The sequence below is a fragment of the Sparus aurata genome, chromosome 17, assembly GCF_900880675.1.
Source record: "Sparus aurata chromosome 17, fSpaAur1.1, whole genome shotgun sequence".
NCBI classification, from domain to species: domain Eukaryota; kingdom Metazoa; phylum Chordata; class Actinopteri; order Spariformes; family Sparidae; genus Sparus; species Sparus aurata.
The window spans coordinates 17,490,150-17,503,035 of record NC_044203.1 but is presented as its reverse complement, the minus strand read 5'-3'; the positions used below and the strand labels follow the sequence as shown (position 1 = coordinate 17,503,035).

Below are 12,886 nucleotides of genomic sequence, written 5' to 3'. Positions count from 1 at the left end.
AAAGGAACAAATGTGTCTCCCCATAATCTTTAAAGTAGGCCTCAGGAGGTGACGTTAAGGAGATTTATTCTTAAACCAGAGCATTCACACCCCAACCCACTACTGGGATTTGTTAGTAGAGCTGCCAAATTACTTTAAATTTAAAAGAACTCGATAATCCACTGGTAAATTGGGTTAAAAATATACTTTTTAAAACTGTGTCTCTTTTTATGAGAGCATAATTTATCATGGGTCAAATCCTTTAGAGCCCCTAAAGAAGGAAACTCTGTAACTCAGTTCCCTGAGAGTACATCTATACACACAAATACTCCATACTTTTTCCTATGTAGTTCGACACTTAAGTTGCTTTACTGCTGTTGCAGCGTGTCTCCTATTAGCAGTAACAGTAGACAGTACCTTGTGTATATTAAAGTACTGCTGAGCTCCGACTCCGCCTTGCTCTTCAGCTGTCCACAGCACTGTTCGTAGGGTCCTCCTTGGACGCAAACCTGGAAACGGATAAAGATTCGAATAAACACACTCAGCAAAAGAGATGCTTATGCATACAGAAAGAAAATAGCTCAGATTAACAAATGACAAAACTGTGATGCATGGTGGTGAACATGATGCAGGCTTTCTTTTGAACTTGTAATACACATGAAAGTTTACTGTATTCCTGACCACAGAATCTATCATCACTGGATCTTGGTACTCTAGGTTGGTTGGATCTGTCCCACTACAAGCTAATTCAGTTGCATACTTTTTTCCACAGGAATACAGTACTGTATATCCGCGTCTGTTTCCTAATTATGTGTGTTCTTGTTCCTCTACAAACAGTTGGAGGAAATTACTGTTTACAGTCTGAGGAATTGTTTTGTAATTTGTCCCTAAGTTTAGAACTGGATACTCAGCTCAGTCTACAAGGTATTCACTAACAGGCCACTGGAGTTTACAGTGGAGCTCCTTCTATATGAAGGTTTAGCGTGTTTTGCTTTTGTACATTGTTCTACCAACTGTTGTAGAGTTGTACTTTTTACTGTAGCTGTTGATCCCAGGTGGACTAACAGGTTGTATAAAGCTAAATAATAAAGTAAATCATTAACGTCACTTTGTTTGTCTATGAGCTTGTGCAAGTTTGCTGCTGACTATAAATGTTTGTGCTTTTCAGCAACATGAAAATGTTTCTTTCTGGGGGAAGCTCACCTGTGCAACCATATGCATTGTGTATGTGTGTGTCTACATGGTAGGATTGTCTCTATATTACCCAAGTCCTTGATGAGTGACAGGGCCTCCCAGGAAATCATGGCGCCACCTCCGTCATCCATGGCGCCTTGGCCCACATCCCAACTGTCCAAATGCCCGCTCAGTAAGACAACCTAGGAGATTAGACAGACAGACATATAAATGAAGAAAAAAGACAACCTTATGGGTGTGGTGGGACAGTTTTGTTAGGTGCGTATCCATTTCTGATACATATCCTGTCTACATTATATTAAAGCACACACACAGATTTGACTTGGTATTTTTCATTAAAAAAGCTTTTTATCAGCAAGGACAGACAGACTCATGAAAACAGGAAAACAAAGACAGAAACACACAGTTCAGAGTGATACTCCCATTTCCAGGAATTTCAAGGGGTAGGATTCCCGTCAGTGGGATGCTCTTGACCTGATGATCCAGGTTACAAAACATTTGCTGGCTCCTAGGCAAGCCTCCGGACAACGACCCAGAGCTTACACATTTCATAAGAATCTTATCTAAACTGCTAAAAGAAATACCGCAACAACTATTTGACGGATTGCCATAAAATTTTTAACAGACCTTCATGATGCCGAGAGGAGTGTATCCACTAGTGTACCAACACGTTTTCTCTCATCCAATGTAATATACCAAAATGTACCTGTTGGATTACCATGAAATTTGGCACAGATATCGATGCCCCCCTCAGGATTAAATGCTATGGGTTTTTTTTTGTATATTTTTTTGGCTTGTATGGCTTTATTGATAGAACAGCCAACATACGACAGCAAACAGATGATGGTGAACACATTAAGCATTCTTATTTCTTTTAATCAGCATGGTGATGTTAACATTCACCTTAAAGCATGCACTGTTGTGTCTAGCTAGAGAAACTGCTTAAAGCGATCTCTCACAAAGCAGAGGTGATGATATTCGGTGATTTCAATATTAACTGGGCAGATAAAAAAGCCAGAAGTAAACTGAAAAGTGCTATGTCTAAGTATGATTTCAATCAAGTAATTAAAGGGCCAACGAGAATCACCAGATCAACTCAGTCCCAGATAGATCTAATATTCACAAACAGGACTGAACGCATAATAAAAACGTTTAACCTCATAACGGGCTTATCAGATCATAATATGATCTTGGCAGCTAGGAAATTAACCAAGAAACGCTTTGTCAATTATAGACTAGGCCTACCGAACGCAGATAAACTCATAATACCAAAGCAAGATCTACCAATTTTGGAACGCGAACTAAGCGAGGTGACATGGAACGATGTTCTACAAAGTACTGACCCGAATACATGCTGCAGTAAACTAATGAATGCCATTAATAAAATTACCTTAAAGTTCCTCAAAACGGCTAAAAAATCTAAAAGGAAAAATTCCCTTCCGTGGGTTAATTCATCTATTAGACAACTAATGAAACAACGGGATTTTGCGCTCAAGGCTTGTCTAAAGAATCGTACAAACACAGCCCAAGCCCTATACAAGGGGCTCCGTAACAGAGTCACTAAAGAACTACGTGCAGCTAAAGCAACTTATTACATTACACTTTTAACGGAGGCTAAGGGCAACAGTTCATTTATTTGGAAACAAATTAAAAGCTTAATAAAACCACAGAAAGCTCAAAGCATAGTGCAGGAACTCAAAACTGGAGATCAAACTCTCACAGACAGTGGAACAATTGCGCAGACACTTAATGACTATTTTGTTGGGTCAGTTGAGGACATAGCCAGAACTTTTAAGACAAGTGTCTGGTCAGGCCCAACTATAGCTGAAAAGAAAGGCCAAATGTTAGAGCTCAAACAAATATCCAAGAACCAAGTAGTAGAAATAATAAAAAAAACTTAAAACCAATCATTCAAGAGATCTTTTCAATTTAGATATAGCCTTTGTAAAAACACATGCCAATGCACTGGCCGAACCGCTAACCCACTTGATAAACCTCTCTATGGTAAGTGGGACGTTTCCGGAAGCCTGGAAACAAGCAAGGGTTACTCCTATATTTAAATCTGGAGCGACGGACCAATTGAACAATTACCGGCCAATCAGCATCGTGCCTGTCCTATCTAAGATTTTGGAGAAGGCGGTTGCAACACAATTAATGGAACATCTAGAAAGCAACACACATTTACATCCATTGCAATTTGGATTCAGGGCAAAATACTCAACAGAGAGCGCAAATTGTTTCCTCTTGGAACAAATTAAATCTTATATAGATAAAGGTAACTTGGTGGGGGCAGTGTTTTTAGATCTTAAAAAAGCATTCGACACTGTGAACCACAGCATACTAATATCAAAACTTGACAATTATAATTTTGCAGAAAAAACAGTGGCTTGGTTTAAATCATATCTTTCAAACCGTGAACAATGTGTTGCCATTAACAATGTAAAATCATCATTTTTAAAAACAAAAACTGGAATTCCACAGGGGTCGGTGTTAGGACCGATACTCTTCAGTATGTTTATCAATGACCTCCCTGATTCATGCCAAGGGGCTGATTTTCAAATGTATGCGGACGATGCTGTTATTTATGCCCATGGTAAAACAGCTGCTGCAGTCTCCCACAAGTTAAATGAACATCTGGTGGCTGTAGCTCTTTGGCTTGACAGGTCTTGTCTAACGCTCAACGTTAATAAAACAGTGTCAATTTGCTTTTCCTCTGGGAGGCGCTCTACACCAATTGCTTTAAATATTAACATCAATAATCAACCAATTAACCAGGTCACAGAAGTTAAATATTTAGGTCTAATGCTGGATGCACATCTCAAATTTGATAAGCACGTTAAGAAAATCAGCAAAATAGTTAGACTGAACTTATTTACCTTCAGACCAATTAGAGATTGCTTAACATTTGAAGCAGCCAACATATATTTACACTCAATGATCTTCTCACACCTCGGCTATTGTGTAACTGCATGGTCGCAGGCCAGTCTTTCGGTAATCAAACCTCTGGAGAGACTCTATAATCGTGCATTAAAGATCTTAGGCAAGAGGCCGATGAGATCTCATCACTGCGATGTTCTGCGGGACCTGAACATGCTCAGCTTTGATAATTATATAGCCTCATCCAACATTAACTTAATCTACAAATGCTTGCATGGTCAAGCCCCTCAGGTTCTCTGTGACCTGGTTCAACCAATGCAGGCTGTAGGGCGGTCAACGAGAAGAGCCGCTGCAGGGAACTGTAGGGTACCTCACTGTAAAACCTCCTTTGGCCAGTCATCATTCCTTATTAAGGGAGTTAATATATGGAATAGTCTGTCAACCGAGCTCAAGGCCATTCACAGTCATGGGCAGTTCAGGAGCAAAATGAAGGAATTCCTAAAAGACAATCAAGTTTGTAGCCACATATAGGGAAATGTGGGTGTATTTTGTGAGTGTGTGTGTGTGTGTGTGTGTGTGTGTGTGTGTGTGTGTGTGTGTGTGTGTGTGTGTGTGTGTGTGTGGGGGGGGGGGGGGGGGGGGGGGGGAGGGGGGGGGGGGACTGTGAATTGTATGTGTGTGCTTGAATATGTGTACGTGTATGTACCTGCATCATGTTAGTTAATTTCTAGGCCAAGATTCAGGGAAAAATAGGCCAATATGTTATCATGTTATTTAATATATTCTATGGATGAACGGGCGGAGGGACGGATGAATGGATAGGAAGATATTGTTTATGAATTGATGGATGGATGGTTGAGTGGAGGGTTGGATGAATGGATAAGATGTTTTTTGTTTTTTTAAAAAAAAACAAAAAACAGGTTTTTTGTATGTTATTTTAAAGGCCCCTCTAGGGACGGGCATTGGAAATTGGCTAAGGCTATAAATGCTATGATGCTTTCTGTTGGATTGTTGTACAACCCACATGATCTGTATCTGTCCCTATCAAATAAACCAGAGAAAAAAAAAAATAAAATAAAAAAAATAAGGTCATCAATAAAACCTTTCCATAAACATTCTCATCTGCTTATAGCTGAGAGTGCCCCGAGTATACCTAAAAATTGGTTTAATAGTATAAACATTGGTGTGCACACTTAAATGCGTTTTGCATGACATAGGAATACATCAGCTGGGGAGTGTAATACATACACATTTATTACAAAGACACATACAGAGATTGCTGTGTGCAATATCCATGAATCACTGAAGTGGTTCTGCAATGCCAGAACTGTGTACCCTTTTAATCCTTTTCCTCCCAAACATGTACATTTTCCATGTATGGGTTTATCCCAAGTTACCACATTCGCCCAGGATTTTCTGGACAAATCTTTTAGATAGAATATTGCTTATAGTTTAGGCCAAATATGAGGACATTATATATATTTAAACCCTACATTGATTATTTTTTCTGATGTAATTCTTAGATCTATTATCCTCAGAAAGATCCTTTTGGTCTTTTTGACTTTATATTGTTCCAGTGTCCCTATTAGTATTGAGGGGTACCGCAGCCTGAGTAATATTTCTGTTGTTTATGCTACAGTTGCAACTAACTATTCTTTTCATGATTGATTAATCCGATGGCTATGGTCACAATGATTTGAATAATTGTTTAGTTTATTAACTGTGAAAAAAAGAATAATGGAAACTTCTCATTACAATTGCCCAGAGTGTCGTCTTCAAATTGCTCCGTTTTTTAAACCAACAGTCATAAACCCAAAGACTAATATCACAAATGAGAAAGAAAAGAGGGAAATCATCACATTAAAATTGTAATTAATTTTCTTTTGATAGACTAATCAATGAATTAACTAATTGTTGCAGCTCTAGTCCTTGGCTGCTTTTTTTTTACAAGCAAGTAATTATAGTTAACATAGTTTGAATCATGAGAAATCAAGAGAGTATGACTGGTGTGTTTAGATGTGGTTCAGTGACATGTTGCTAAGTTGGGAATAAAAACATTTTTCCAACCAAAACACACTGACATTTACGATCAGTACTCACCCTAATTACTGTCTAGAAACATGATTGGAGTTTTAGGCATTAATCTAAACAGAAAGCCTACACATCAGGACATCTGAGATTTTAAAGTTTAATTGTAGGAGTCGAGTGGGTGGAAAAAAAATCCAAGCAACTCATCACTCTCTGATGACTATGACTGGCCCTAAAAGGCTAAACTGTGGAAATGACTCACTAAACCTCAAATGTACATCTTTGTACATGTGCGCACACACACACACACAGCCAACCACAATCGCTGCTACTGCCAGCCCTGAGCACAGAATCACAGAGCCAGAAATGATGTCAACCATGCCAAGTGTTTCATTTCCCTTTTCTATAATGAGCGAGCAAATGTTGGTTCCCAGATCAGAATAGTAACAACTGATTACATCAGTGATCATCCTCTGATCCAAGTCCTCTGACTGCTTTTTTAAGTTAGTTCCCCTTTTTTTTCTCACAAATTAAAACAAAGAGAATGCTGTTTGTAAAGAGGAACAGAGTTTACTTGAATTACACAAATTGGTAACTGCTGAAATATATTGGACATTATGCCATACAGACTACGTGTGTGTTCTCTGTTAGCATACAAAGTCTAGAATCTTGTGTTTGGCCACCTTGGACTTTAATGTTAGGATGTGATGTTTTGCAATTGTGGAATCAGCAGGCTTTCTACTTGCAGGAGCAAGACTGTGAAAGAGTAAAGGCCTACACACACACAGTTCATAGTCACAATATTGGGAAATTCCAGGTGCAAACACCATCATCAGTCAAAAGAAAACATATCTTGTCAGGTATTACATGGAGTACAGAAGCCTCTGTCGTAGATGCCTTAAACATAACTCTTAACAGCAACAACAATAAAAAAGCCGTGCTCCAGGCAACCTCCACCACCAATGAATCACTGATGACACTCTGGAAATTTCACGCTTTTAGTGAGTGATACACAGAACTGGAAAATGCCAATTCAGTTTGGTCAACTCCTCTCCACATTTTTTTTCTGATATGCCGCAAGGATTTACCACTCATCTTCATAAGTCAGGGAAACCAAGATTTACATACCCTGTTCAGCTATTTTAGACATGTCACTTCAACCCAACTGGGGTTGTCAATGTGAATGGGAAAAGTTGATCCTACTTCTCATCCACTTTTACTCAGACACTACAACTCTGAGCAGACGGCACAAGAGCTCTGGATTGTTTCTTCCAAGGATTCAAAGTTAAATCGGCCAGATCTGTTCTTACTGTGTGCCCACATGTGTGTACCCACATTAGGCAACATATGTCTTAGTGCAGCAGAACATGCCACTTCTGGTGTCCTGAACCCACAGTACTGTTTCAGCCCTGTCCATTTAATTAAAGAAGCATTAGTGCAATTTTTCAGGAGCATCTTACTCTCTCACCTGTAAACAGAGTGTATCTCCATGCATCCAGAGATTTGTGCAGCTGCACCTTATCTGTTTATCAGGTTCTACCGGTTAAACTTGTCTGGCTCCTTACCCATAAACTTACTAAGGACCTGTGTGGAAAATTGTGTGAAACTGTCCTGCATAGTGGGAACTGGTTCAGATAATTATTGTAGGATTCTGGTATTGGAGTGTAATAGTGAAAAAAAGTGGTAACTATGTCTGTCTGTGTTTGCTGTGTGACAGATTCACAACACTTATCGCACAAAGCATGCTGGAATCTGATTACTTTATCATTTTTGCAGGTCAACGTTCCTGCAAAGCAACTTCTACATCCCCATTGACTCAAGGGTTTCATACACAGTATACTATTCATGCTTTAGAAAGGCTAAAAGAAAGAATGATTGCAGGTTTCAGTACTGCAGTAAAGGAAAATCCTCCCAAAAGTAAATGGAAATCTTTTTTCTGTGTGTTTATATTAACATGTTTTCACAAATCACAACTCTGTTCATACCATAAAAGGGTATGTTAATTTCAGCAGGCCTGTAATTTCAGTTGAGCTGTTTAGACTGACCAATAGAAAAATTGCAGCATGGTTTGGCTTGTTGAAATTTACATAAATAACATTATTAGGTCAGAGGGGGGTTCGAGAAAGTAGTAAGCCAGTGCAGGGAAAAGTTAAAAGCTTTGAATTCCAATGATGAAATACTTTTTCTTTTTTTTTTTTTTTAAAAAACATCCAAAGAAACTACTTAACAGATAAATAGTTTGTTTACTCAAGGCTGTATATAATGACTTAATGAACATGAAATTCCTCAGCATTTCCAGCTAACCTGAGCCCCTAGTGATTCTAGGGAAAGATTATCACACACACACACACACACACACACACACACACACACACACACACACACACACACACACACACACACACACACACACACACACACACACACAGCAAAGTAAAGCCAGACTAAACAGCTGTGGGAATATTTGGAGTCAGCATAAAGAGGTTTCAGCATCCTTTCCTCGCCCCCCCAAACAGAGGGAAAGACCAAGAGAAAGACTAATTAAGAGAGAGAAAAGAACATAACAGAGCCTTTCTTCTGGAAAGGACATGTGTTTCCCATTCAGTAAACTGGAAGGCCCACACAAAAAGATTTACCCTGCCACTGAATGACAGCAAAAGGGTGATAACAAGATGCATAGGTAAACAGGTCAGATATGTCTATCATGGAGTTCTACCTGCTCAGGGTGTTGCCAGCCTTTTATCTCCACTACTGTGTTGAAGGAGTCGGCATCTGGTAGGGTCTTGGCTCCCATTGTGAGTCTGACCACTATTCTCTGCCCCCTCTGTGCCATTCGCCACATAAGCTCAGCATCTTCCACGGTTATACAGGCTGTGGGGATGCGCTTCACTCCATCTTTGTAGTCCTGCCAACCTGTGTGAGGACTAGAGAGGGAGAGACAAAGACAGAGTCATATGAATCCTCTGATTAAAGCCTCATTACACCTGAAAGGATCAAATGCCAGACCCATAGGCCCTCCAGCAGTCATTACACGTAATCTACCTGTTAATAGAGAATGGTGTAATAGATCGAATGAGTGTGGCCACAGCTCCAACTTTGGCTGCCTCAGAAGCACCAAAAGCACGGTAAGCCACCGTTTCTCCATAGCTGACAAATGGCTGGTTGAAGACCACGATCCTCCCTACAGCCTCGCTGGCTCTACGATTCAGTTCCTCAAAAGACTCAACCACCAACACCTCTGCCTCAATGCCTGGAGAGATAAAAGTGAGACAGTGAGGAGTAAAAAGTAGGTGGATGATGGATGACAAGCATGATTGTATTCAGCCTTTACCTTCAGGTGGTGTCCCTACACTGCTACCCAGACCAAGTATAGCCAGATTTTTAGCCCTGGGCACAGTCATTTCTGCACTCTCTTTCCCTCTCACCCAGTGTGGGATTTTGACTGGCTCTGGAGAAGAAAAGCGTGAAACAAAGCTACTGTTACATTCAGCAGAGGACAAGACATTGCTGATAAATTTGTGAAACATAAATCTGGAAATAACCTTCACGTAACAAGGAATACTCACCGAGATGTACATCCAACCCGTCCTGTGTTATAGCCTTGTACATGTATTTGATGGCCATCTCAAGGTTTTGCGAGCCACTGACACGGTTCCCTATGGTGTCGGTGAAGTGGGCCAGCCGTCTGTAAGAGCGGTTCTGGGCAGCTCCAAACACAGCCAGGTCAATAATCTGTTTGGCCACATCGGCATAGCCTGCTACCTCTGCTGCTATGTCCGAGGCTGGGTTCACAGAGAAACACACCAAAAGAGACTCAGGTCTTATATCCAAATCTTATTTTCTGTCAAGATTATCTTAAAACAATTAAAAAAGCTTTTCAACCAGAATTTCAAATGCTGTAAAAGTAGTGTCAGATTAAATGTACCGCTCTTATATACTTTAATTTTCACATAATTAAAGGCTTGTATAAAGACCTGCCCCCTAAAAGCTCATGAAAAATTGTTCAGCAGTAATTAAACAGAGCATGTTAACTGATTCCATGTTTAGTATCAATTCGCAATAAATGGACTGGTATGTATGTTTTATAATATGTCCCATAATAGAGGGGCTGTCACAGTTTTTCCAACATCTTAAAGACAATTCACAACCATAGTCCATGTGTTTGTCTGAATTGAAAATAAAGTCAATGCACCATAATTTCCATACATACTGTATGTGTCTATTGCTTAATGTATATCTGATGGTACAAGGTTTGGGTTTACCTTTCTTTGTAGTATGATTCGACACAGCCCTGACTGCAGCCATTGAGCTCATGGACTGAACAGGGTGAGGGTGACAGTCACACAGAGATGATAGCATGGAGAGGAACATGAAGAGGGAAAGGAGGAAGGGAGCTCCACCTTTCTGAGCCATCTGCGGAGAGAGGAAACATCAGTGTGATTACAGATTTGAGAGTCTCATGGATTTATAGCTTATAGCTTATAAAATAACTTAATTTAAATTACTTTGAGCTACTTTTTGGCATTGACTGTGTTGTACTAGAGGCAGTGAGAGTAGGAGCTCATCGTTTCATCACCGTCAGCATCATTTTGCCATTAATTTCAATTTCGGAATATAAATAATGGAAAATATACATAGAAAGAGGTGGCATCCAATCACATTCACGAGGCACTTGGAAGGAAATTGGAACTAGCCAATCAGATGCAGAGAAGGGCGGTCGGAAACAAAAGAAGAAGTGCAGAGTAGTTAACTAACTTTAGCTAACATTAGCGCTTTACTTCAATTTGGGCTATCTATCCAAACACAGCACCAAGAACAAGGTTGCACCGTACTAATCAAATCAAATTCCATAGGCTTCATCTTTTATCAGCAACCAGATGATATACTAAAGAGAACCAGATTTTGATACAAATGAAAAGAGGTTGAGACTTGAGAGAAACGTTACAGCAGTTTAAAGTTTTTAGACTCGCAATGAGCATGACATTTGATTTTAAACTTCCATAAAATAACAGAAACACAAACCTTTCAGGTTAAGTTACCGTCTATGATGTCGTTGACGTTACAAGACTGTAGAAAGTCTTAAACTACTGTAATATGCTACATAAATACCGGTTCCAGAATATTGTTAGACTGCATTTCCGGGCTCGTGATTTCTCCGTGCAGAGCTAAAGTACACTTCCGGTCTGACTGTTTTCACAATAAAAGAGCCATCTCCGCAGCCAATTTACTATGCACAAAAAACACGTTTTAAACATGTTTAAAAGTGATTTGAAGATGCAACAACAACAAAGTTTTACACCGCAAACTTATCCACTCACAGAAAAGTACCAAAATCTGTTCAGGTCATGGATTTAGCCAAACACCAGGTAAATTAGAAAAACCCCCTCAAAGACAGCCTCTCAACACTGATGATAATCATGTAATATTTAGGATTAGGGTGATCTGTTTTTTAGGATAAAAAATCATGTTCATAGCTGACACTGACATAGCTGTTTCAGTTCTTACCTTCAAATAAACTTCCAAATGTAATCCTGACGTAATCGCAGCATGAATGAATGTCTTTTTACTTGAACTTTGCTAAAAAAATGGCATTTCTGAAGGAATGTCTTGCTTGAGCATTCCGGGAAGTTGTAAAATGAAGAATGCTCTATACACTTCTCAAAATGATTCAGCTTGAGGTGCGTGAAAACAATGTACATTCATAGACGAAAGGGAGCAGGTTTATCATTTAAAGAGAGAAGTAAAAGGTGAAGCTCTGTTCAATACTTATATACATAACTTCTATTAATTTCACACTTTCACTGACTATTAAATTGCACAAATGAACTGTACTATTATGCAGCAAACAACTTATAGTGTTTAATGAGGCACTTCTATATAACATGTCTGCTTCTAACATTTCCATATCTCCTTGTTGTTGTTGAATGCCAGAAAGCAGTCCAGTTCTAGGAATGTATTGTATCCACACTGTAGAAAACATGTCTCTACCCACGTCCCAATCTGTGGTTTATACCCCCATCCCTTTTTACCACAAATGATCTGCGTTCCTCTGCAGTCATTGGCAATCACTGAAAATGTCCCACCCTGTGAGAAGGGGCAAATATTTACTCATGCTTGTCTTACAGTCTAGTGTCTAGTGTTGTTTCTGTGCTATATCATGAATTTATATACTGGAGTTTAACTTTGTTTACTTTCGTCCGTTTGCTTTTTACATAATGATTTGAGGCATTCAGTGTCTTGCAGCCTTTTTTCCCCCCACTGCCTCCTCAACCATTTGTGTTTTTTATCTCTGCTCCATCAGGTTTGGGAAAACATCTGACCATTTGGCTGTATTCACATGCTGCTGGCTTGGTTTCACACAGTGGTTTGAAAATGTTTTTCTTTTTCTTTGGCACCTACATTTGTAAGAGGATGTTTCTTGAGACTGGGAGGAAATGTTTTTCTGTGCTGCCGTGCAAAAAGCACAGCGTAACAGAACAGCTCAGAGCTTTACCTGCATCTGATCTTTCAGTGTAAGCAAATTTAATAGGTCATAAACAAAAGCAAACTCCAAACAACCAATCAGAGCTTTCATCTATTGACACCAAATTTCTGTAGAATGGGTGGACTTGCTACAGAATTGAGTCTTGGTTTTGCCTTTTTTACATAGCGAATACATAAAACTGACAACAAAACACAAGCTTCCAAAGATACTGTGCGTAAACATAAAAATAATTGCCAGAAAGATAGATAGAAAGAGGAAATGAAAGGGGAAAGGGACAATAAAAGGGCAATGTGATTAAACATTAGCACACATGCTTTTTAGATG

The 12,886-nt window shown here is 39.4% G+C and overlaps 1 protein-coding gene across 3 annotated transcripts in view; it reads right to left on the bottom strand.

Moving 5' to 3' along the window:
• Nucleotides 1–11,254, bottom strand: part of LOC115567199 (carboxypeptidase Q) — a 51,384-nt gene extending 40,130 nt beyond the window's left edge. For all 3 annotated transcript variants that reach the window (XR_003981150.1, XM_030393554.1, XM_030393553.1), the window contains exons 1-8: nucleotides 11,101–11,254; nucleotides 10,341–10,491; nucleotides 9,645–9,860; nucleotides 9,410–9,526; nucleotides 9,121–9,328; nucleotides 8,795–9,002; nucleotides 1,244–1,355; nucleotides 397–488 (exon numbers count right to left, since the gene is read on the bottom strand). Coding sequence is in view for 2 of the 3 variants with exons in the window: in XM_030393554.1 (XP_030249414.1) it covers nucleotides 397–488; nucleotides 1,244–1,355; nucleotides 8,795–9,002; nucleotides 9,121–9,328; nucleotides 9,410–9,526; nucleotides 9,645–9,860; nucleotides 10,341–10,491 (1,104 nt within the window). In the remaining variant the exon portion in view is untranslated. The remainder of the gene's footprint in view (nucleotides 1–396; nucleotides 489–1,243; nucleotides 1,356–8,794; nucleotides 9,003–9,120; nucleotides 9,329–9,409; nucleotides 9,527–9,644; nucleotides 9,861–10,340; nucleotides 10,492–11,100) is intronic.
• Nucleotides 11,255–12,886: the final 1,632 nt, after the last annotated feature.